Source organism: Ictidomys tridecemlineatus, chromosome 15, assembly GCF_052094955.1.
Source record: "Ictidomys tridecemlineatus isolate mIctTri1 chromosome 15, mIctTri1.hap1, whole genome shotgun sequence".
Classification (NCBI taxonomy): domain Eukaryota; kingdom Metazoa; phylum Chordata; class Mammalia; order Rodentia; family Sciuridae; genus Ictidomys; species Ictidomys tridecemlineatus.
The window spans coordinates 29627170-29647678 of record NC_135491.1 but is presented as its reverse complement, the minus strand read 5'-3'; the positions used below and the strand labels follow the sequence as shown (position 1 = coordinate 29647678).

Below are 20509 nucleotides of genomic sequence, written 5' to 3'. Positions count from 1 at the left end.
GTGTGATGGGGTACCGCCCCAGGTACAGATGCCACAGGCTGATTCTGTCCAGCGACTGTCCTTGTAGCAACAGTCATTCTGGGTGGGATTTCAGGAAGGAGAGTCCACTGGTGTGGGTTGACACCTGGGAGCCACAGGCAGCGGGCCCCACCCACACTGGGCAGTTCACCCAGCCCACCTGGCCTCCACCTGGCCTCCACTGCTTGACCACCGAGCCAGTGCTTCCCAGAGAGCCTCATGGGGAGCTGCGGGGTGCAGGCAGGAGCCCGGGGGGCTCGAGTCTCCCTGCAGCCTGAGGGTGGGTCCCCAACTCCAGGGGCAGGAGGCAGATGGAGCCTTGGGGTCCTAACTCTAACTCTGGAAGGTCCTCCACTGTCTCCCTAGACCTTCATGCTGTTGCTAAGACTCAGTCCTTGGAGAGGCAGGGCCCAGCTGCCTCCTGCTCCTATCACCAGGCTCTGAGCTTCTGAGATCTGAGGCTCAGAGCCACCAGGGGGCCAAGGGGAGAGAGGCCAGAGGACCAGGTCTGAACGCTCTGCTGTGGCCTGCCCAGGAAGCCACCCCCCCACCGGCCTCGGTTTCCTCGTCTGTAAAACAGCGGTGGTCCTGCCCTGGGAGGTCAGTGCCCGGCCTGCACCTACTTAATGGCCTCACATATGTCCAGCCCCATCTTCACGCAGTTCCGGGCGTGGGTGGGCAGCGACACGGGCAAGCCGGACACGCAGTAGTAGCAGTCGCCCAGGATCTTGATCCGCATGCACTCGTTGGCCTGCGGGGCGAGGAGAGGCCTGGTTGGTGGGAGCCAGAGGCCTTTCTGCCCAGGGCTGCTCTCAGGGCACAGCCACCAGGGGTTGCCTCCAAAGCAGCCAAAGGATTGGGGACCTGGGAACCCACCAGGAGGAACCCCAACCCAGCCCGGGGAGTGAAAGCGAATGTGAGTCAGGGCCTCTAGGGAGGGGCGGCCTTTGTTTCATTTGTCCATGTAATGTTTGAGCATCTACTGTATACTTAGTCCTGGGTCAGATGATAGGACACAGCAGTGAAGGAGACAGAGTAGGTGCCTGTAGCTGTGGCATCTGGGAGCCCTGGACACAGACAGATCCATCTGTAGGATGCCCAAGGGTGACAAGAGCTACGGGAAAGGGAGGCCCAGGAAGTAGAGGAAGTGCCCAGGAAGCTAGAGACCTTGAGAAGAGAACATGAGAAAGACCCGGAGGGATAGAGTGAGCCAGGCCGGGAAGAAGAGCATTCCAGCACATGCAAAGGCCCTGAGGCCAGGAAGTTATCTGAAACACAACCAGGCAGCCAGCAAGGCTAAAGTGGAGGGATTCTGGAAGGAGAAGAGGTTGCAGGGACCTCAAGTCAAGGGTCAGTAGGTTAAGCCAAGAGATGGCCCTGCTGCCAGCCTCTGGGGAGTGGGGACAGAGCAGAGAGGAAAGGCAGGCTGGGAGGGAGGCCAGAAGACAGTGAGGCTGAGTCCTCATAGGAAAATGCTCATGGAGAGCTGTCTTGGGCCCACCTGGGGTCATGCTTCGGCCAGCAGACCCCCTAGGCCCTGGGCAAGAGCAGCCACAGGTACCCAGCCTTGTGGGTGGGGTGTGGGGGATCTGAGAAGAAGCCTCAGACAGACTCGAGCCGTCGCCTGCAATCTCACCTGTACCCTGCCCTCTGCCCCTTGGCTTGGTGCTGCAGGTGGGGAGGAGCCAAGGGGCTGGAGTACAGACACCCCAAATCCCTCCCGCAGGCTGGCCAGCACCAGCCTGTTGCTGCCACACACCGTGGCCAGGTCTGGCCCCTGTGCTGGGCCCAGCCTCCCTCCCTCACCCATCAGACCTGGGGGTGACTGTCCAGTGCCACTGACCCCAGCGCCCAGGTACGGCCCAGCACCTGTCCACCCTGAGAGCAGCCCTTTACCAAGCCTCCTCCAGGGACCCACCTGGAGTGTGTGCCCCTCCCTTCCTGCAGGGCCCTGACTGGGTGGCCAGAGAAGCACAAGGACAGCGGCTTTGCTGGAGGGCAGGTGTCTGGAGAGCACAGGCTCAGGGCCAGGCACTGCCCGGGACCCAGCCCCCACTGTCAGGATTCAGGAGACGCCACAGGTCCCCAGCTGCTCCTGCATGTGGCTGTCACTAGGAAGCTGGGGAGGCAGGGTCCCAAGGCTCTTGGGAGGAGGGAACAGTCCTGGACTCTGATCACTCACAGGAGGAGAGGCTGGGGCCACACTGCCTGTGTCTGCGTAGACACTGGCCACTTGGCTGGGAGGCCTGCACCTGCCAGGGGCTCCCGTTCCATATGAATGAGGGCAGCCTGGGGCCCACTGCGAAAGGGAAGGCTGTGTCAAGGGGACAGGCAGGTCCTTGGGCTTCTTGTCAGGGGAAGGCCAGCTGTGCCCCAGACCCTGGCCCCTGGGGTGCAACCTCACGTCTGGTGCCACCCAGGTGCCCCACCTGCTGGTTCAGAGGTGGTCAGCTCCTGCAGGAAGGCCCCAGATCACACAGACCCTCGGAGTCCTCAGTCTTCAAGGTGACAGCCACCAGAGCTCCCCTGGGCAGCGCAGGCCCCCGGCGGCTGGTTACCGTCTGCAGTGGGGAGCTTGCCCCCTGCTCTGGGGAGCCCCTCCTGGGCAGGCAGTCCCTCCCAGGACTGAGCATCTGGCCACAAAACCCTGTGGGGCCAGACTTGCTTCTCAACCAGTTCTGGACATTGACCCTCTACAGTGGCCCAAGAGGCTCTTCAAAGCCCTGAAGGGTGTGGGCACTGGCAAGTTTGATTTTCCAGGCGGTTCCCATGTGCAGCCAGGACAGACAGCCACCCCCTTCCACGTCCCCTTCCATCTCTGCTCAGCAGCCACCACTTCCAGGAAACTGGCCCTGACCACCTGAGGCTGGGCACCGTCATACTCCCTGAGCATCCTGGGAACAGGTCACACTCCTCACTCAGCCATTAGGTCCTTGCATCCTGGTGACTGTCCCCTGCTCCTTGCACACGGCCACATTCATTCCATGGGCACAAAGAGCCGGTCACTCCCTCCAGGCTTCCGCCCCAGCTGTCCCCTGCCTGGGGCTCTGCTCCCTTTCTTTCTCAGGTCTCTTTTGTAGGTTTCTCAACTTTCACATGTAGGCGACTCCCCAGGGATCTTGTCAAAGCAGACCCAGGGGAGGCCAGGCATTCCGCAGTCCCCCCGGCCTCCCAGGTGAGGCTGAAGCTGTGGCTATGTGCGGAAGGATGAAGCCGTCTCCTCCAGGCAGCCGCCCGGAGTCCCACCTGAGCTCCCGAGCCCACCCATCCCCGGGGATGCACTGCTGGCCCCCCCACGGCCTCGCACTCTGGGGCCACAGGATTCTGGCTGCTGTGGCCACCACCGGACCCCACCTCTACCGGAGGGTGCCGGGATGCTCGGCTTCAGCAGGTCCCCTGCCCCTGTGCCCGGCACAGCTCTGAGTGCACGGCTCCCCGCCAAGGCAGCGGGGTGGCGGGGCGGCGGGCAGGCTCACCTTGGCGATCTGGTCGAACTTGCCGAAGAGCTCGTTCAGCACCACCACCAGCTCCTTGGGGGAGCAGTCGCTGGCCAGCCGCGTGAAGCCCACGATGTCCGCGTACAGGATGCTGGGGGACAGGCAGGGCGTGAGGGCACAGCCCTGCGAGGCAGGCAGCAGACAAACAGGGCGCCATCCGGGTCTCCAAGAGCCCACCGTGTGCCTCTGCCACTCCTCATCCTCCCAGGGACAGGAGACCCTCCCAGCCACAGACCCCGAAGACTCCAAAGGCTCCGGATTACAGCAAAACGGAGCAGAAGCCACAGCTGCAGGACCCCTGCAATGCCCAGGGCACGCTCCCTCCCTGAGTCTGGATCATCGCCCCGAGCAGGAACACACCCCCTGACCCACCCCCTGGTTAGATGCAGCTCCTGCCCAGCCACCTCCGCGCCCAGCTCTTCACAAGACCTCACCCAGCCCTGGGGGGTCCCGTCCCACAGATCAGCAAACTGAGGCTCAGGCGGGACAGCTGTGCTTTCCCCCCCATCTCCCTGGGCAGAATCTGTGATCTCCTGATGGATCCTCAGCCCAGACGGATGGCAGTGGGGTGGGGTGCTGGCACCCAGCGCTGAGCCCTGGGCCCCGGCCGCACCGACTCCCAACTCCCAGGAAGACTCTGTGGCCCCTTAGAATCAGCCAAGCCCAGGCACTGGGACTGGGGGGCTTCACTGAGCCCTGGGGGCTTCACCTCCTTTGGGGCTGTGTCCTGTGGAGAGCCACTGAAAGGACGCTTCCCTCCCAAGGCCACATTTGCTCACTCGGGGTTCATGGCTTCAGGAAGACACCGGGTCTCCCCCAGCACCAGCCTCCTGTTCAAGAACCCTGACCTGACCCTACTCCTGGGGAGACACTGCCCCGAGTGTCCTGGCAGGAAGCCCCCACTCGGAACGCAGCCCTGGCCCGCTGCCCACCTGACGTTCTGGTGCCGCTTGACGTAGAGGCTGTGGAAGTTGTTGTCGGGCATGTAGCGGCGGTCCCCATGCTCCTTGAGCCGCTCGATGATGGCCAGCTTCATGCCCATGGAGATGTGGGCGGGCAGCACCGACAGCAGCAGGTTCTCCTAGGCACCGTGGGGGGGCGGGGACGGGCAGGGTGGCATCAGGCGCCAGGCCTGGCCCACCTGGCCCCTCCCTCATTCTTGGCAGACTGACGTCCAGCACCAACCCAGCCAGGCACCTGCCCTCCCACGTCCCCAGCCGCTCCCTGTGTGACACCTGAGTGGGTCTGGTATGCACCCCAGGAGCACAGTTGCCCAAGTGTCCGCAGCCCAACAGAGAAAGCAGGAGAACTGGGGTGTTCTGGGGTTGGGGGGCAGCCGGGAGAGGCCAGAGGTCACCTACAGAGGAAGGGGGTCCTCACTTGCTGGCGCTTTTCAATGCGCAGCTTCCGGCGGATCTGGATGCACTTGACGGTGTAGGTGAAGAGGTCCCGGGACGCGTCCTGCATCTGGTGCTTATGGAAGGCGCCCGCGAAGTTCCCACACAGGAAGATGGTGGCATTGGCCAGCAGCTGGGGGGCCCAGGGCAGGGCTCGGTATTGGCTGGCTTGTCCACCCCCACCCTGCCCCGGGCCCTGGGCAGGTGACGATGACCCCCCTTTCACATCCCTGACCCCCAGTGCAGTCAGAGGAGCACTCTTCCCGGGGCAGGCCAGGACAGGGAGGCCGGGACTCTCCTAATGAGTAGCTGGGATCACGGACCACGGTCCGGGCCCTGCTCTGCCTAGTGCCTGGGCGCCCGAGAGGCGGAGGCAGCCGGCTCACGGAGCCCAGGCCAGGGGGCAGCACCCAAGGCGGTGGTAGAAGGCAGAGCAGAGCACCCTGCTGGCCCTCCGGGGGCTCTGGCCTCGACCCCACGCGGACGTCCAGGCCAGGAAGGAGGAGAACACATCTCCAGGTCCCCGCTGACTTAATAAAGGTTTCTCTCGCTCAACACACAAACCCAGAGAGCCTCCAGGATATTCCCAGCCCCACCAGGCCGGAGCCGGGGGAGAGAGAAGCCTCGGGGGCAAGATGTCACTCAAGCAGCATCAAACCCAGCAGGTCGGCCTGAGGCCACAGGGACACTCTAGGCCAGCAGAGTAAGGCCAGGGGGACAGAGCCCTGTCCAGGGAAGTTCTGGGCAGCCGTCCATCCGTCAGCATGGCCCCAAGGCCTTGGGGTTCGGCTCATCCCCACGGAGCCTTGGCTGCCCTGAGTCGAAAGCCACCCTCCCCCCCAGACCCTCCCCTCCCCGCCCACCCCCCCCTCACCTGCAGCCCCATCCAGGCGCTGGGGGTAGCGAAGGCCCCCATCAGAGCAGCACACACCAGCAGGTGAGAGACGGTGGACAGCACCCCCACGGCCACGGCCCCCCGCGTGCTGAAGGGCAGCAGCGTGTACACCACGAAGACCACGAACAGGAAGAAGGGCACCTGGGGACAGGCGGCAGGAGGCTAGGCCTGGGCACGGCGGGGGGGGGGGGGTGCCTGCAGCTTCATCCCTGGGTCCTCTGATGGCCCCGCGGCTCTCCTGTGGTGACTCAGCCACAGACAGCGGAGCAAGGTCTGGCCTGCCCTGCTGACCTCCCGCCTGCTGACCACCCCAGGAGGGAGGCTCCTCACCCCTATGACCTGGGGACCCCCGGCCTGGCTCCCCCCAGGACCCTCCCCCCGGAAGGGCAGTGAAGACACTGGCCCCCCTCCAGCCCCTGCCCTGACCCCTGCTGGAGCCTTCAGTCTTTATGGCCTCCCTGGGCCTCAGCCCGAAGCCACAGGAGGGCCCCAGACCCTGGCTGTTCTGGTCACAGTGTGCCACCCCTTGGCAACAGAGGCCACCCAGGCCAGGCCCAGACCCAAGTCTGGGACTCGAGCCAGCGGAGAAAGGGCTCTTTGAGCTGGGGTGGCACACGGATGGGTGAGCAGCGGGAGCGGCTGCGGCCATCTGAGTGGACATGGTCAGGTCTGGCCGTCCTGCTGGGCCCAGGCCTGACCCTTCCTGGCATGAGAGCCAGGGCCCCCTGCATCGTGAGCTGGAGGGCGTTATCTCTGCCCACACAGGGGCCACCTGAAATGCCAGAGCCGGACAGCAGGGGACACACCTCAACCTCCGCCCCCTCCCTCTGCAGGGGGCTGGGCCCACCCAGGTCTCCGAGTCACCGCCCGTGAGACCGGCCATGGCCAAGGTGTCCACGCAGGCGCGTTCTCCAGAAGGGACCCGCTGCCCGTGAGGGATACGGGGCGCACAGGTGGCAGGGAGCATCCAACCCCAGAGACACGGTCCCGGCCCTGTTACCTGCTCCCACGCACAGGCTGCCCTCCTCCAGGAATCCAGCACCAGCACGTAGCCCAGCGTCACCAGGCAGGCCCAGGCGAGCAGCGCCAGGGCCCTGAGCCACCTCCGGACGAGGCACTCGATGTACACCAGCACATACAGAGCCACAAACACAGCCAAGGCCAAGGAGGCCGTGCCCAGGACCGCCTGGTGTCGGGAGGGGTCCTGGACAGAGCAAGAGGCGTGTCAATGCTTGGGCTCTCTCCAGCGGAGGGCCACCTCCTCCAGGAAGCCCACCCAGCCTCACTTCTGTGGTCCTCCATGTCGGGGGTGGTGGTGCCCCGACACCTGGTTCTTCCTACCCTCAGGCCTGTATCTAGTTGTCACCTCCACTAGGACTTCCTTCCCCCAGTTACCTGGGGGGCCTAAGGCCCCGTGAGGACCCTCCACCCAACCTCCCCACGAGGCAGCCTCTACGTCCTCCAGTTCCATGGCACCCTGTGCGTACCTGAGGAAGACAGGTGTGACCCCAGGAGCCCAGGGCAGGGCTCCTCCCCCGGCAAAGCCTTGGGGTCATGGTTTGGATTTAGATTGTCCCCCAAAGCCTCATGTGTTGAAGGACTAGTTCCCAATGAGCAGGGTTCAGAGGTGGGGCTCCGGGAAGAGACTGGATCAGGAGGCTCTGAGCTCACTAACAGGTCGACCCACCGGTGCATTAATAAAGGGACGGCATTGTTGGGAGGCGGCAGAGACTGCAGGAATTGGGGTCTGGTTGGAAGATCATGGGGGTGTGCCCTGGAAGAGTGCATCCTGTCTCCAGCCCTTTTCTTGGTCCTTCTCTCTGCTTCCCAGCCACTAGGAGGTGACAGCTCCGCTCCACCACACCCTTCTACCATGATGCTCTGCTTCACCCCAGGCCAGGGCAATGGAGCCAGCCAGTCTTGGACTGAAACCATGAGCAACATCAATCTTTCCTCCTCTAAGTTGTTTTTCTCAGGTATTTTGTCATAGCCATGGAAACCTGACTAACACACTTGGAAAGTGCCTGGAAGAAGGGAAATGGAGCCTGACTTAGTGCACAGTGGTTTCTGGGTGAGGAAAGCAGGCATCCTGCACAGGGAAGGTTCTGGAGCAAAGGCAGAGGGTAACAGGGCGGGCCTGGGAAGAAAGTTGCACAGCTGGCACTGTGCCAGGAGGTCCCCGCACAGATCCTAAGCTCCATGAGGGCAGAGGCCTACTGCCATACAGTCAGCCCTCCAAAACCAGCTGTCTGGGGGCTGGGGATGTGGCTCAAGCGGTAGCGCGCTCGCCTGGCATGCGTGCGGCCTGGACCACGTAGCAAGACCCTATCTCAGAGTGAAAATCAGAAGGCTGGGGAGGCAGCCCAGAGGTAGACTGCTCCTGGGTTCCGCCCCGAGTACCAAAGAACAAAAGGGAGGAGGCAGAGAACAGTGAGACCAGGGGTGACGGGAGCCGCCTGCTGTGCCTGGGGACGTGGGTCAGAGGCCGTCCCTGACCAGGTCCCCAGCAGAACCCAGGTTCATGGTGGAGAAAAGCGAGGGCCGTTTTTTGGCCCCGTTAATGTGGGATCTAAAACCAGCTCAGACTTCCAGATGCGATCCAGCTCAGCCCGCCTCCCAGCAGCCTGACCGCCACGGTCAGCACTTCACAGAGCGGGACGAGGCTTCGAGACGATGACGACCGGCCCCAGGCCTCACGAGCCACGTCCCAGCTCAGATCTGAAGCCCAGAGACCGGGCCACCCCCGGACTCACCCCGTGGCTGAAAGCGATGGCCACCAGCGCCACGCAGGCGGCCCCGGCCACGGCGAGCAGCAGGAGCAGCAGCGGCCCGTGCTGGCTGGTGAGGCGGTACTTCTCGTAGAGCGCGGCCTGGTCGGCGCCCTCCTCGCCCTCGTTGAGGAAGTAGCGCCCCTTGGCCGGCATCGTCCTCCTCTGCAGCCGTGGTCCTGCCGCCCACTCGGGAGCCCCCGCAGCCTGGGGGCATCTGCAGCGGCCTCCTCACAGGTCTAGGCCCAGGGCCTCTCCCCAGCTGGCGATCCGGGCTGGCCAGAGGTCCCCTGAGCCTGCAGCTCCATGGGGACACAGGCCTGCGATGGGCCAGCCTCCTCCCTGGGGTCCAGGACGGGCTGAAGGCACACCCCGCGTCCTCAGCTCTGCGGAGACAAAGCAGACCCGGGGTGTGACGCGGGCTGGCTCCAGGGCCTTTCCGGGACAGCACTGTCCCGTGCAGTAGCCGCTGGCCTCGTGTGGCTATTTGAAAGTGAATTTAAAGTAATTAAAAATAAAACTGAAAATCCGGCTGCACAAGCCACTTTTCAAAGGTCCCACAGCCAAGCCACACGTGGCTGGCAGCCACTGCAGCGGGTGGCGTGGACACAGCCCTCCTAGCACGCTGCTGCTCCGGAGGTCTGCTACCGTCCCCATGTCAGACTGCGACCCACCTCGATGAATTCCGCACACGGGGTCAGGTGCAAATCTTGGTCACTGAATTTCGGCAGAGCTACCTCTGACATAAATCAGGAGCACGGGCCGGGGGCTGTGTCCAGGCTCTGTCCTGTCCCCTGGGTCCTTGTGCAAGCACCACACTCCCTGGGATCCTGGGGCCTTTTGGTGAGTCTAGGGTCTCTAGGTCCAGGGGGTTCCAACTGTGATCCTGGCAGCCCTGGGACCTGGGGACTGCCTCAGGGCCCAGAGGGGACTGGGAGGCTGAGGGGCCCGGGCTCAGAGCCCAACCAGGGTATCCCCCTGCATCTGAGAGACATTACTTTCACAGGAAGTCTGGGGTCTGCTTCTCTTAAAACGACCCACTGATAAATTTAAATGGTCCGCAAGCCCCAGTCAAAGGAAGCAGAGTGGAACCAGCTCCGCCCACTCGTCAGAGCATCCACTCATTCCCAAAGGGCTTTAATGACACCTGTCTCCATGGCCGTGGGTGGCTGGTTGACTCTCTCCAGGACTCCCAGGGTCCACAGGGAGAACGCCAACCCCCACACGCACCTCTAAATGTAATCAGTCCTCAGTCCACGGGAGGCGTCTCCTGAGCTTTTACCAGACACCGGGCCACACATGCTGTGGGGCTCGCAGAACGAGATGCGGCCCCTCCCAATCCAAGGCTCCCCTAAAACAGCTCTTGGCAGTAACCACGGCAGCAGCCCTGTCACACCAGGCCTCTGCCCCCACGCTCATCTTTGTAACCTGCGGAGGCCAGCCGTTTCACAGATGCAGAGCTGAGCCCAGAGAGGCACGGTGGCTGGCTCAGGATCACACAGTGGGCGCTGGTTGCGGGAGGGGCTGTGAGTCAAACCCGGGTCCACCAGCTCCCCATCACAGATCCTCGGCCCCAGCTTCCCCACAAACATCCCAGGGGACCAAACCAGATGCCACAAAACATGAACAGCAACACTGACCACCGTACTGGGGTCACCAGGCTGAGAAAGCCAATGCCAGGGGGCTGGGACCCTCTACGGCTGCCCCACCCTCCAGACAGTTCCCAGACAGAGCCGCGGCCGAGGGTGCGTGCACACAGGCGTAAGAGTGCACACACGCACGTCCCCGCCCACATGTTCGTCCCCGCCCACATTCTCATCCCCTCACCCTGGGTCACCTAGTGTCCAGACGCTGACCTGCCCCTCCAGGCCCACAGAGCCGGGCACAGAGGCAGGAGCTGCTGCAGGGTCCCCGGGCCGTGGGAACCCAGGCCGGCCAGCCCTCCTCTGGGGCGCTAACTAGGCCACTTCCTGGGCAACGGTGGGTGGGAAAGGAGGTGGACAATGGGCAGCCCTGGGCACAGGATCAGCACATCCAGGGACCTCATCCAGCTCCCCCACCAGCCGGGCTGTGCGGGGGGGGGGGGGGGGGGGGGCAGGGCTGTGCGGGCAGGGCTGGGGGCTGGGAGGAGCACGGCAGGGGGCCCCCCCAGGGCGTCTCCACAGCCAGCTCCTCTAGGCACTGCCCCCAGACCCCGAGGCCCCGCCTGGGAGGGTCCCAGCCCCTGTGCATGGGCAGCTCTCCTACCAGTCGCCAACTTACCAGCAACGGGGAGGCCCCTTGTCCCATCTGCCACCAGCGGTCCTGCAGCCTGGGCCTGCGCACTCCTGACGGGCAGCTCCCTGCTCCGGGCACTTCTTCTGGCCCAACCTTAGGCGGAGCCAAGCCCTGACTCCCTGCTGCTCCCCACCCCTACCCCATGGTCCTGTCCAAACTCTAAAGCCACCTGCTGAGCTGGGGCCCCTTCACTTGGAGGGCCTATGGTCCCAGAGACCCCTACTGCCACCATACCTCCTGACCACCCTATTGGCAGAGTGGCCCCACCTGATGAGGAGGGGACAGTGGGATGGCGACTCTTGCTCCCGCCGGGCAGCCCCTGGACCCCTGCTTCCAGCATCACCTGATGAGGTGTGGCCCATCAGCACAGGCCCGCCCAAGCCCCAGTCACCGAGGACATTCCAGTGAGAATCCTCTTGGGGACATTTGCTACCCCAGGGATGAAGCTGCTAGCAGGTCCCCAAGCCCCTACAAGGAGAAAGTCCCCTTGGAAATGACACCAAACGGAGAACTGGGGATCCAGCGGCCTGACCCCCCCAGGGCCCGAAACTCAAGCCCCCGAGGGCCCCTCAAACACTGGATCCCTTTCAGCTTGAGCCAGTGTGAGTTTCTGTCACTGCAACTAAGCCCCAGGCCTCACATCCGGCTCCCTGACCCGGTCTATTCTGTCCGAGAAGCCCTTGTGGCCCTTCCGTGTGTCCAGAACCAAGGGACCCACTTAGCACACAGTGAGAGTGACCTGCAGATGCAGCCCACTCTGGCTGAGTCCTGCTCTGCAAGGGAGCTGGGCCTCAGGCCACCACAGCCCCAGCTCAGGCCTTGTCACCATGCCCCAGGCCACCACAGCCCTAGCTCAGCCAGGCTACAGAAGACCTAAGGCAGCAGACCAGCAGGAGACCCAGGGCTGCGGGAGGCTGGGGCAGGCAGGAGCTCTCTGGTCCTCTCCAGGGGCCTCCAGAGAGGCTTTCCCCGGGGAGAACTTAGGGACCCAGAGGGAGCCTTAGGCCTAAAGGAGTAAGCCAGGCCACCTTGGTGGGCCTCAGCCCCCTGCAGCCCAGGTCCTGCGCAGCGTCTTCCTGTTAGACACTGACATCTCTTTCCACCCTGCACACTACCCCGTGGGTATGACCCCTGCTCCCATTTCACAGACAGGAACTGAGGCAGGTTCAGTTGCTGCCCATGTTCACACAGACGGTAAAAGGGGTAGGACTTGCACACCGGCCACCCAAGGTCCACCCCTTGTCCTGCCTGTCCCCCTCTGGGGCTGATACCCACAAAACCCTAACATCTGAAGGTGCCAAACCCTTCCTTGCCCTTGCCCCAAGAGGCCCAGGAGAGAACTCTGGCCAAGGGGCGTTGGGGGGAGCTAAGCAGACACAGACCATCCCTTCTGCCCTGCAGGAGGAGGTGGGCAGTGAGATCCCGGAAGGCCTCCTCCTCCAGGAAGCCCCAGTACCCCTGGCTCCTCCCTCACCTGCAGCGGGGGACTCGGTCACATGCGGACTCAAGGCCAGTGTTCCCAGCTGGGAGAAGGACTGGGAACAGGAGGCTGGGACACCCCAGGCTGGGTCCCCAGGTGCCAAGAGGACCTGCTGCAGAGGACCTGGCTGATCTGGCAGCTCCCCCAGCCCGCTGCTGTGGGTGCTGTGCTCCTGTCCACCCCCGGCTGTCCCAGATGCAGACGGGCCCTCACTTCCTCACCCCAACGAGCCGGCGGGAGCCCCGCTGCTTCCTCTGGCCGCGCTCAGTAGGCCCCGGGCTGCGCAGGGCCTGGGGCCCTGGCGGCCTCAGGAAAGGGAAGTGGGGCCTGGAGGCGTGAGGGCAGGCGGCCTGCAGGGGAGGCTCTGCTCGCCCTGGGCCCACATCCCGCCAGCGATCACACCAGTGACCCACCACAGCAGTCTGGCCCCCAGGCTGGCTGGGCCCTTAGCCCCCCTGGGGACAGAGTCACCGCCTCAGAGACCTTGAACTCTGTGAAGCTGCTCTGCCCAGCACCAGGCCCAGCAAGGGGCGACCTCGACGGGGACAGAGGGATTCCTCGCTCCCTGTCCTCACCCCTGTCCCCAGAGCCTGGCCTCAGGCCTCTGCACCTCTGCTCCCCCCGCCCTTCCTCCACACACCCCGCAGCTGCCCCCAGCAGGCGCTGCACACCCGCGTCCCTTGGTGGGGGGAGCCAGCAGAGTGAGGGCCAGGAGGCGGAGGGCGGGAAGCAGCGGCGCGGGAGGGCGAGCCGGGCGCGGGAGGGCGGGTGCCGGGCAGAGGAACGGGAGCACTGCGCCCACCTCTCGGGTGGCCAGCACCCGAGGGAGGAGCCCAGATCCCGGTCCGGCTCTGCCGCCACTGACCTGGGCCCTCTCCCCTCGGTACTGATGACCCAGTGGTCTGCACGTGTCCGGCCAGGGCTGCAGGGACAAAGCTGTGAGTGACCCGGGCCAGCACTGCTGTCCCCCAGACCCTGCAGGACCCCCAGGGGACTCGGCCTCAGCCCCCAGGCTCTGGACCTGCGGACCCTCACCCACCTGCTCTGTGATCCAGAGCAAGACCCTGGCCGACCCGGGCTCCATTCACTGGCTCAGGGGCACCGGGTCAGACTGGGCTGGGGGAGGCCAACTGGCTCCGAGGAGAACCAGGTACTGGACGGAGTGGACGGAAGAAGGACCAATCCTACGGGTAGAGGGGCGGGAGCTGTTCTCTACAGCTGAAATGCTCCCTCTGCGTCCTTCCCTGGGCTCAGCAGGACCTGAAGTCCTCTCTCCTTTAACATGAAACACAGGAGTCCAGCTCGGCCAGCCCGGCCAGTTCCCGTGAACAAAGCCTGCTCAGTCGGCGGTCGGCCATCCATTCTCCCCTCTTCATTTTCCTTCAGCAGATGTGCATGAGCACCTACTATGTGCCGGGCACCAGGCCAGGGACCCGCAGGCAGCCATCTAGCTGTGCAGGCATCAGCTCCCGGAGGCAGAGACCTGGCCCCTGCCGCCACCCCCTCAGCCAGGACTCCGCACACTGTGGGTGGCGGGTGCCCGGCAACAGCGCTCCTCAGCCCCCGGCCCATGGAGCAGGCTCCCTGCTGCAAGGAGCAGCTGCATGTACCCCACCCTCAGCCAGCTCCACCACCGAGGGTTCCCTTCTGTAGACTGGGAACCCCTTCTCACCACAGTGAGCAGATTCCTGGCCCCTCTTCCCTTGATAAGGAAGAACAGAAGGGCAAGTGTCAAGGGCCTCTCAGGAGGTGCCAGGCCTGCCCAGGACACAGCCAGGAGGCATGAAGGGGGCTGGGATGTGGGGAAAGACAGGCACCAGGGACCTGGAGGGCAGGAAGGACGCACATTTGAGTCTCAACTCCTACTGAAGCAGCCTGTTGGAAGGTGACAGTCCAGGAGGCAGACAGACAGACAGCGGAGCAACCTCAACAGGAGGAATTCCAAAGAGACCTCAAGAAGACTCCCAGAATGCTGTTGTGTGTCACCTGTGTCTAACCTGATACAAAACTGAAAATCTCTGGAGAAGACGGATAAACCCTGTTGTTTAAGTAAACAATTAACTACATGGTTAAAAAAAAAAAAAAAAAAAAGCATAATCAAGACAGGTGACAGATAAGGGAAGCAAATGAAGCTAATCTCCCTCATATGTAAAGAGCTCCTGCAATTAAATAAAGATCATAACCCAATAGGAAAACATATGATCAGGAAGCTCACAGAAAAGGCAATTAAAATGGCTTTTAAACATTTGGAAAAGACATGACTTTCCCCCATAATAGTAAACACAAAACTACCATGAAAAACCTTCAATTGGCAAAGATGACTGCATTTCTTAAATGGGGTTTTTGGTTTTGTTTTCTTTTTCTGGTACTGGGGATGGAACTCAAGGACATTCAACCACTGAGCCACACCCTCAGCCCTATTTTGTATTTTATTTGGAGACAGAGTCTCACTGAGTTGCTTAGGGCCTCGCCACTGCTGAGACTGGCTTTGAACTTGTGATCCTCCTGCCTTCACCTGCCAAGCCGCTGGGATGACAGGCAGGCATCACCGTGCCGGCCATAAATGTGTGTTTGAAACAGGTACTTACATCGCCTCCAGGGCAAGACTGAGTCAGCACAACCCCTGGGAAGGCAGGTTGGGGTTCCTAACAAAGGCACCACTGTATACACATACCTTTTGACATAGCCAATCTACTTCAAGTCATTCACCTACAGACACTCTCACCTGTGTGAATGACAGACGTGCCAGGTGACTCACGATGGCATTCTGCATAATAGTGAGTGGCTGAAACCAGGTGTCTACCTATCAGGAACTGGCGACATGGATCATGGTACTCTACCTTCCTGCAGTGGGATACTATGCAGCTTGAGATCCTGTGGAAACCTCTCCTAGTCAAAGCACGGAGCAGAACAGAGGAAGGAACAGAGGAAGGAACACAGAAAACCAAAACTCGCTTTGGCAGAGAGGCCAGATGGCACTTCTCTTTTTCAGTTTCCATTCCTATTGTTGTGTTGCTTGTGCAAGTGTAAAAAAAAAAAAATTTCTTAATATCTATTTTTTAAAAAAGAATCCCAGGTCCATCTTTTCTAAGCTGCGTGACCCTGTGCCTCAGTTTCCACTTTTGAAATAAGGGGAGAGAATACCAGTCTGAGCACACGGGGCCCTGGGAGGATTCCGTGGGTCCTGCAGGAGGGTGTTGGGCCTGCGTCTGTCACAGACGGCCACGTCTGGGTGGCCCCTGTTGTGAGGTGGCAGGTGAGTGGCCCAGAGCAGCCCTTCCCCCCGTCACCTGCAGCCTGCCTGAGCCTGTGGCACTGCAGGGGTGGGACAGGCCCGGCTCCCCCTCTGCCCTGGGGACCTCTGGGTGGAGAGAGCAGGGGTCACCATCTCGGGATGGCACTTGGTGCCATGAGTGGCCCCACCGGTTGGTGACACTGGCTGGGCCAGGGACCATCCCTGGAGCCCACCCAGGGAGGGGGAGGTGAGGACGCTGGCCCCAGCCAGGGGAGCTCCCCGGTGGCATCCCAGGGGACACAGAGCCTTCCCCAAGCTTCAGGCCACCCTCGGGGCGCGCCCTGCAGGGGGAGACTGGACAGCAGCACCCCTGCCACCCGCCTGGCCCCTCTTCACCTTCCCGAGTGGGCGCTGGGCGGTGGGCGGAGCCAGGCCTCCTCTCCCAGGGCTCTCCCCCCAACTCCCCGGATCCTAACTCGGATCCTAACCCGGATCCTAACCCGCTGGTCCAGACCTGCCAGCTACAGTTCCCTCCTGCTGGGACAGGAGCTCAGGCCTGCCCTGCTCCAAGTCCAGGCTCGGTGTCCTGTGCCACCCTCTGCCCCACCGCAGGGAAAGTGACGCCACTGAGCACACCCCCCCACGCAGTCCCCAATCACAGGAAGTGCTGCGCGCACTCCTTCCTCTGTCCCATTTAAAGGTCCCCGTGCAGCCAGCGCAGGGGTGCGCACCTGGGATCCCAGCAGCAGGGTTACAAGTTTGAGGCCAGCCTTGCTCAGCAACTGCGGGAGACCCTGTCTCAAAATAAAAAAGTAATCAAGGGTAGAGGATGTGGCCCTTGGCACAGTGCCCTTGGGTTGACCCCCCCAGCCCTGGGGGTGGGGGAACCCCCTGCACATATTAGCAAATCGAAGGCTCTGACAAGTCCTGCAGGAAACCCCCTGAATCAGTCCTAGCGACGCCCTGTTGGCGGGACTCATGTCTGGCCATGAATATCAGTGGACTTCCTTTAGGGACAGGCTCACTTGGACCTCCCGTGGTGACTTGGCCACTACCCTCTCCCTTTCTGACAGGCTGGGGAGCTCCCTCAGGCTGGGGCCCCATTACCCCACCTCCACCTGACCCTGGGTTGTACCAGAAGGCTGCGTGGTGGGGAGGGGGACAGGCCCATGCCCCTACTTGTGGGCCAGGGGACCAGTCCTGACGGTGGCCTCCCTGGGTGAGGGCCAGGGGGTACTGGAGAAGAGGGCCTGGGAAGCACTCCAGGTCTCTCCAGTGCCAGTGGGCTCGGCCTCCCTCTCAGGCCTCCCTCCCAGGCCTCCCTCTCAGGCCTCCCCCTCAGGCCCCTCAGGCAGTCTTCAGGTGGGAAGTGACCTGCCCCTGGGGACAGCAGGCTGGAAAAGGACTCTGAATGCCCACCAGTTAACCGCTCCTGCCTACATTTCCTGACTGGCCGGGCCACGCAGGGAGATGGCCACCTGCCTCAGTTTCCCCGTGGGCCCCATGCAGGTCGGGGCAGGGGACAGAGCCCGGGGCTGAACACCAGGAGACCCGAGGTCCTGTCCCCGCTCTGCCCCAAGCCGTGTGACCTGGGCAGCTCCTCACCCTGTCCAGGCTGGCTCCTTGGGCCCCTCTAAGGCCCTTCCCTCTCGGCAGAGGCCAGCCCGTGGGTGGCAGAGGCGCCCGCCACCCAGCACGCGGCCCACCCGAGGCCACCGAGACGTCACTGCCCGGCCGGGCTCCCCGTCCCCATGGCAGACCTGAAGCCACCTCCTGCCCCAGCTTCCAGCCCACTTGCCGGGGCTTCCTGCGACCTCCCCCAAGACAGGGCCATGCGGGGGACAGGGGCTGCGGGGAGGCCAGGCTGAGGGCGGAAGAGCCTTGTGCAGGGGAAGGAGCCCCACCCGCCTCCCCACCAAACCACAGCCCCGGCTTCCGGGACTGCAGCCCCACCACAGGGGGCCCAAGCCCTGCTCCTCCCCTTCCCTGCAGGCTCTCACCTCCAGGCTGGCCTCCAGGCCTGCAGGCAGGGCACTGGTGGAGCCTCAGGCCACGGGCCTCCCCGAGGCGGCCCCCAGGGCTCCCACAGCTGTCCAGAGCCCCGGGAACAACCACCCGTGCCCGCTCAGCCCTGGCCACAGAACTCCAGCGCTTCCCGGCCTCCTGGGTGGGTGTGTGATCCACTGATCTCGCTTCCCCAAATACGCCCCACCCTTCGGCCTCCTCCTGCCGCCTCCCACCTCCACGGCTGGGAGGGCTCCTGCCGCCTGTCACAACCAGCCCCCGGCCACCTCCTCCAGGAAGGCGGCCGGCCCCTCCCCAGTCTGGCCTCGGCTGGTGCAGCACCCACGCCCAGCTCCCAGCCTCCCACAGCACCAGGTGGACCATCAGAGCCGCAGCCACACACGGCTCAGGGCCAGGCTCCAACCCGGGCCCCATCCCGTCTGCCTGAGCTCTGGCAGGTCACTAGCCTCTGAGGACCCGAGCTCTCCCCAGTGATGGAGAGGAGCCCTGCCTCCCGCCACGCCCTGTTCTGGCAGTGAAATCGCCTCCTGGCTGTAAACCTCCTCATAAATCCAGAAACACCGCACCGGGGAAGGGGCCCACCTGCCACAGGGGGTCGGCCTAGGGCTCCAGACCCACCCACCAAGGGCTCACGGGGCGCAGGGGAGCAGCTGAAGCCACAATAAGACAGATAGGCCCCTGTGCCGCTCACGCTGGGGGCAGGAGGCACACCACAGATGAGCTGAGTGAGGAAAGGCAAATGCCCAGGTGGGCAGGGGTGAAGCCGGGGTCCGCAGAGTCTAGTGGGAACACAGGATCCACCTGGGAGGAGCTGTGTGGCTCTATACATGTTCATTAACCTCTCTGGTCCTGAGTTTTCTCACCAAAAGAATGCACGGGTAATGGTTCCTAGCTCTCAAGGGCTTCACAGAGGAGGGTATGCAGCGAGTGCCAACACACGGCATTATGTCAGCCGGCTCCAGACACAAGGGATTGGCGGCCTGGGAAATGGGCACCACGTCCACATTTCAAGTCCCAGGGGTCTCCCTTCCACTTCTCTTCCCTCAGGGACTGGCCCAGGCCCTGCCTGGCACCACCGCACCCCCTCCTCAGGGACAGAGGGGTGGCTCCAGGGAGTCTGGGTGTTTCAAAGGAGGCCACTTCCCATGCCCAGGCCCCTATTAGAGCAGCCTCCGTGACTTCAAAGGCTCCTCCGCCGGGGGCCCTGGGAGACAGGTGTGGGAGGCGGCAGGGCCGGGCCAGCAGCAGGCAGAGCTCCAGCCCCGCCCACACTGTCAGGCGATTCCCAGGATGCAGGACCAGCCTGCCCACTGCAGAGGTGGACACTGAGGCCCGAAGGAGGGGCAGTGGCTCCGGGGGACGGAGCAGGACAGGAGGAGCCCAGGTGACCAGCCCCAAGTTCACCTCCTCCTGAGAGAGACCCGGGGAACGGGCAGGAGCCAAGGGCCCAGCGCCCCCAGCTCGGCTCCAGCCAGAACTCACCCTGGGCTGGCCCTGAGGAGCGCCTGGTCCCCCCTTTCCTGTCTGCTCTCCTCCGCAGCCAGTCAGCACCACTGAGGCCCAGGCTGAGCCCCAGAGCCCACCGCAGGGCAGACTGGCCAGACCTGGGGCAGCACAGAACCAGAGCAGGGGCCGGAGAGGCCTGGACCCCGAAAAACAAAAAGATGCCAAGCAGGTCACTGTGGGTCCCCGTGACCATGGGGGCTCTGGGCCCTTGGAGCCAAGCAGTGACACCACCCACAAGAGTCCCACCAGGGACCTCAGGGTCCCCAAACCCAGTCCAAGGACTGTGGCCACTCCTCCCCTGAAATCACCCCCAGGCTCCCATGGCCCAGGGGCGGAGGTGGGCCTCAGGGGAAGCGCAGCTGAGAGCTGAGGACGTCCCTGGGCCCCTTTCCCTCGGGGGAGTCCCTTCCGACCATCAGCATGGCAGAGGGGACAGAGGGACAGAGGCACAGGGAAGGAGCGGACAGGAGGGTCCGCCCAGCACCCAGGCACAGTAACGGCCAGGGGCGGCTGCGGGCGTGGGGTGTCACTTGAGCTTCTCCCTGGGCTCAAGCACCCCCGAAAGGGGTCACATTCCAAGGTACGAGGCCAGGGGACAGCCAGGTGGGCTGAGGAGCAAGTTGAGGAGGGACTGGCCCAGAGTGGGTGACAAGGGACAGGGGCAGAGCTGAGAGGGAGGTGGGCCAGGTCAAGGAGGTGACAGCCGGAGGCAGTGGCAGGTCGGGCCAGATGCCTGTGGCTAGCCAGGGGGCTGTGCCACCCTCCTTAGTGGAGCCAGGGCCCTGGGCGGAGGAGGCGGGCGGAACTCCCCACACCCAGGCTCCGGGGGCTGCGGCCTCTCAGGGACGGGAAGCGTCTTTCCTGCATCTGACGCTCCATGAACCCAGCTGGACGCCGCATCAGCCCCGTTTTACAGATCAACTGAGGCACAGAGAGACACAGCGATGGACCCAAGAAACGCAGGCTCCCGGGGAGTCCTGCCCCCCCCACCTCCCAGGTCCCCCAGAGCCTCCCAGGCTCCAGCCAAGGCAGAGGACAGCCCCATGACAATGACAGCTCTTCCACTAGGTGCCACCAGGGCAGTTCATGAACCCCATTGAATCCCTCGGCCCTCGGAGGCCTTGGGGACCACCAGCAGCCCCACGTCACAGATGCCAGACAAGCTCCGTCACACGCCGCGGGCAGAGTGGCACTGGAATCAGACCAGGGTGCCATCGGGCTGTCTCGGGAGGTGGGGGCCGGACTGGTGACCTCCACGAGACGCTGGCTCTCCGGCTGGTGGTCACGCACCGCCCCACTCACTGTCCAGACTGACCCAGCTCTCGGCTCCGCGGCTCTGACCCTCTGCCTGCTCCCCGGGAGGCCTGGAACGTTCTCAAGCCAGGTTACGGACAGCCCTCTGCCTGGGCAA

At 63.5% G+C, this 20509-nt stretch overlaps 1 protein-coding gene across 10 annotated transcripts in view; it reads right to left on the bottom strand.

Annotated features, from left to right (window-relative positions):
- Adcy7 (adenylate cyclase 7) overlaps positions 1-20509 on the bottom strand; it is a 52076-nt gene that overhangs the window by 16073 nt on the left and 15494 nt on the right. For 6 of the 10 annotated variants that reach the window (XR_013430868.1, XM_040280020.2, XM_078032277.1 and 3 more), the window contains 7 exons: positions 8561-8961; positions 6808-7011; positions 5787-5948; positions 4896-5045; positions 4448-4596; positions 3495-3606; positions 642-769 (listed from right to left, as the gene is read on the bottom strand). Coding sequence is in view for 9 of the 10 variants with exons in the window: in XM_040280020.2 (XP_040135954.2) it covers positions 642-769; positions 3495-3606; positions 4448-4596; positions 4896-5045; positions 5787-5948; positions 6808-7011; positions 8561-8731 (1076 nt within the window). In the remaining variant the exon portion in view is untranslated. Of the gene's footprint in view, positions 1-641; positions 770-3494; positions 3607-4447; positions 4597-4895; positions 5046-5786; positions 5949-6807; positions 7012-8560; positions 8962-10412; positions 10517-10837; positions 10954-16081; positions 16181-17567; positions 17843-20509 lie in introns of those variants that run through there. The other 4 variants (XM_078032276.1, XM_040280022.2, XM_040280021.2 and 1 more) reach the window with 4 other exon arrangements.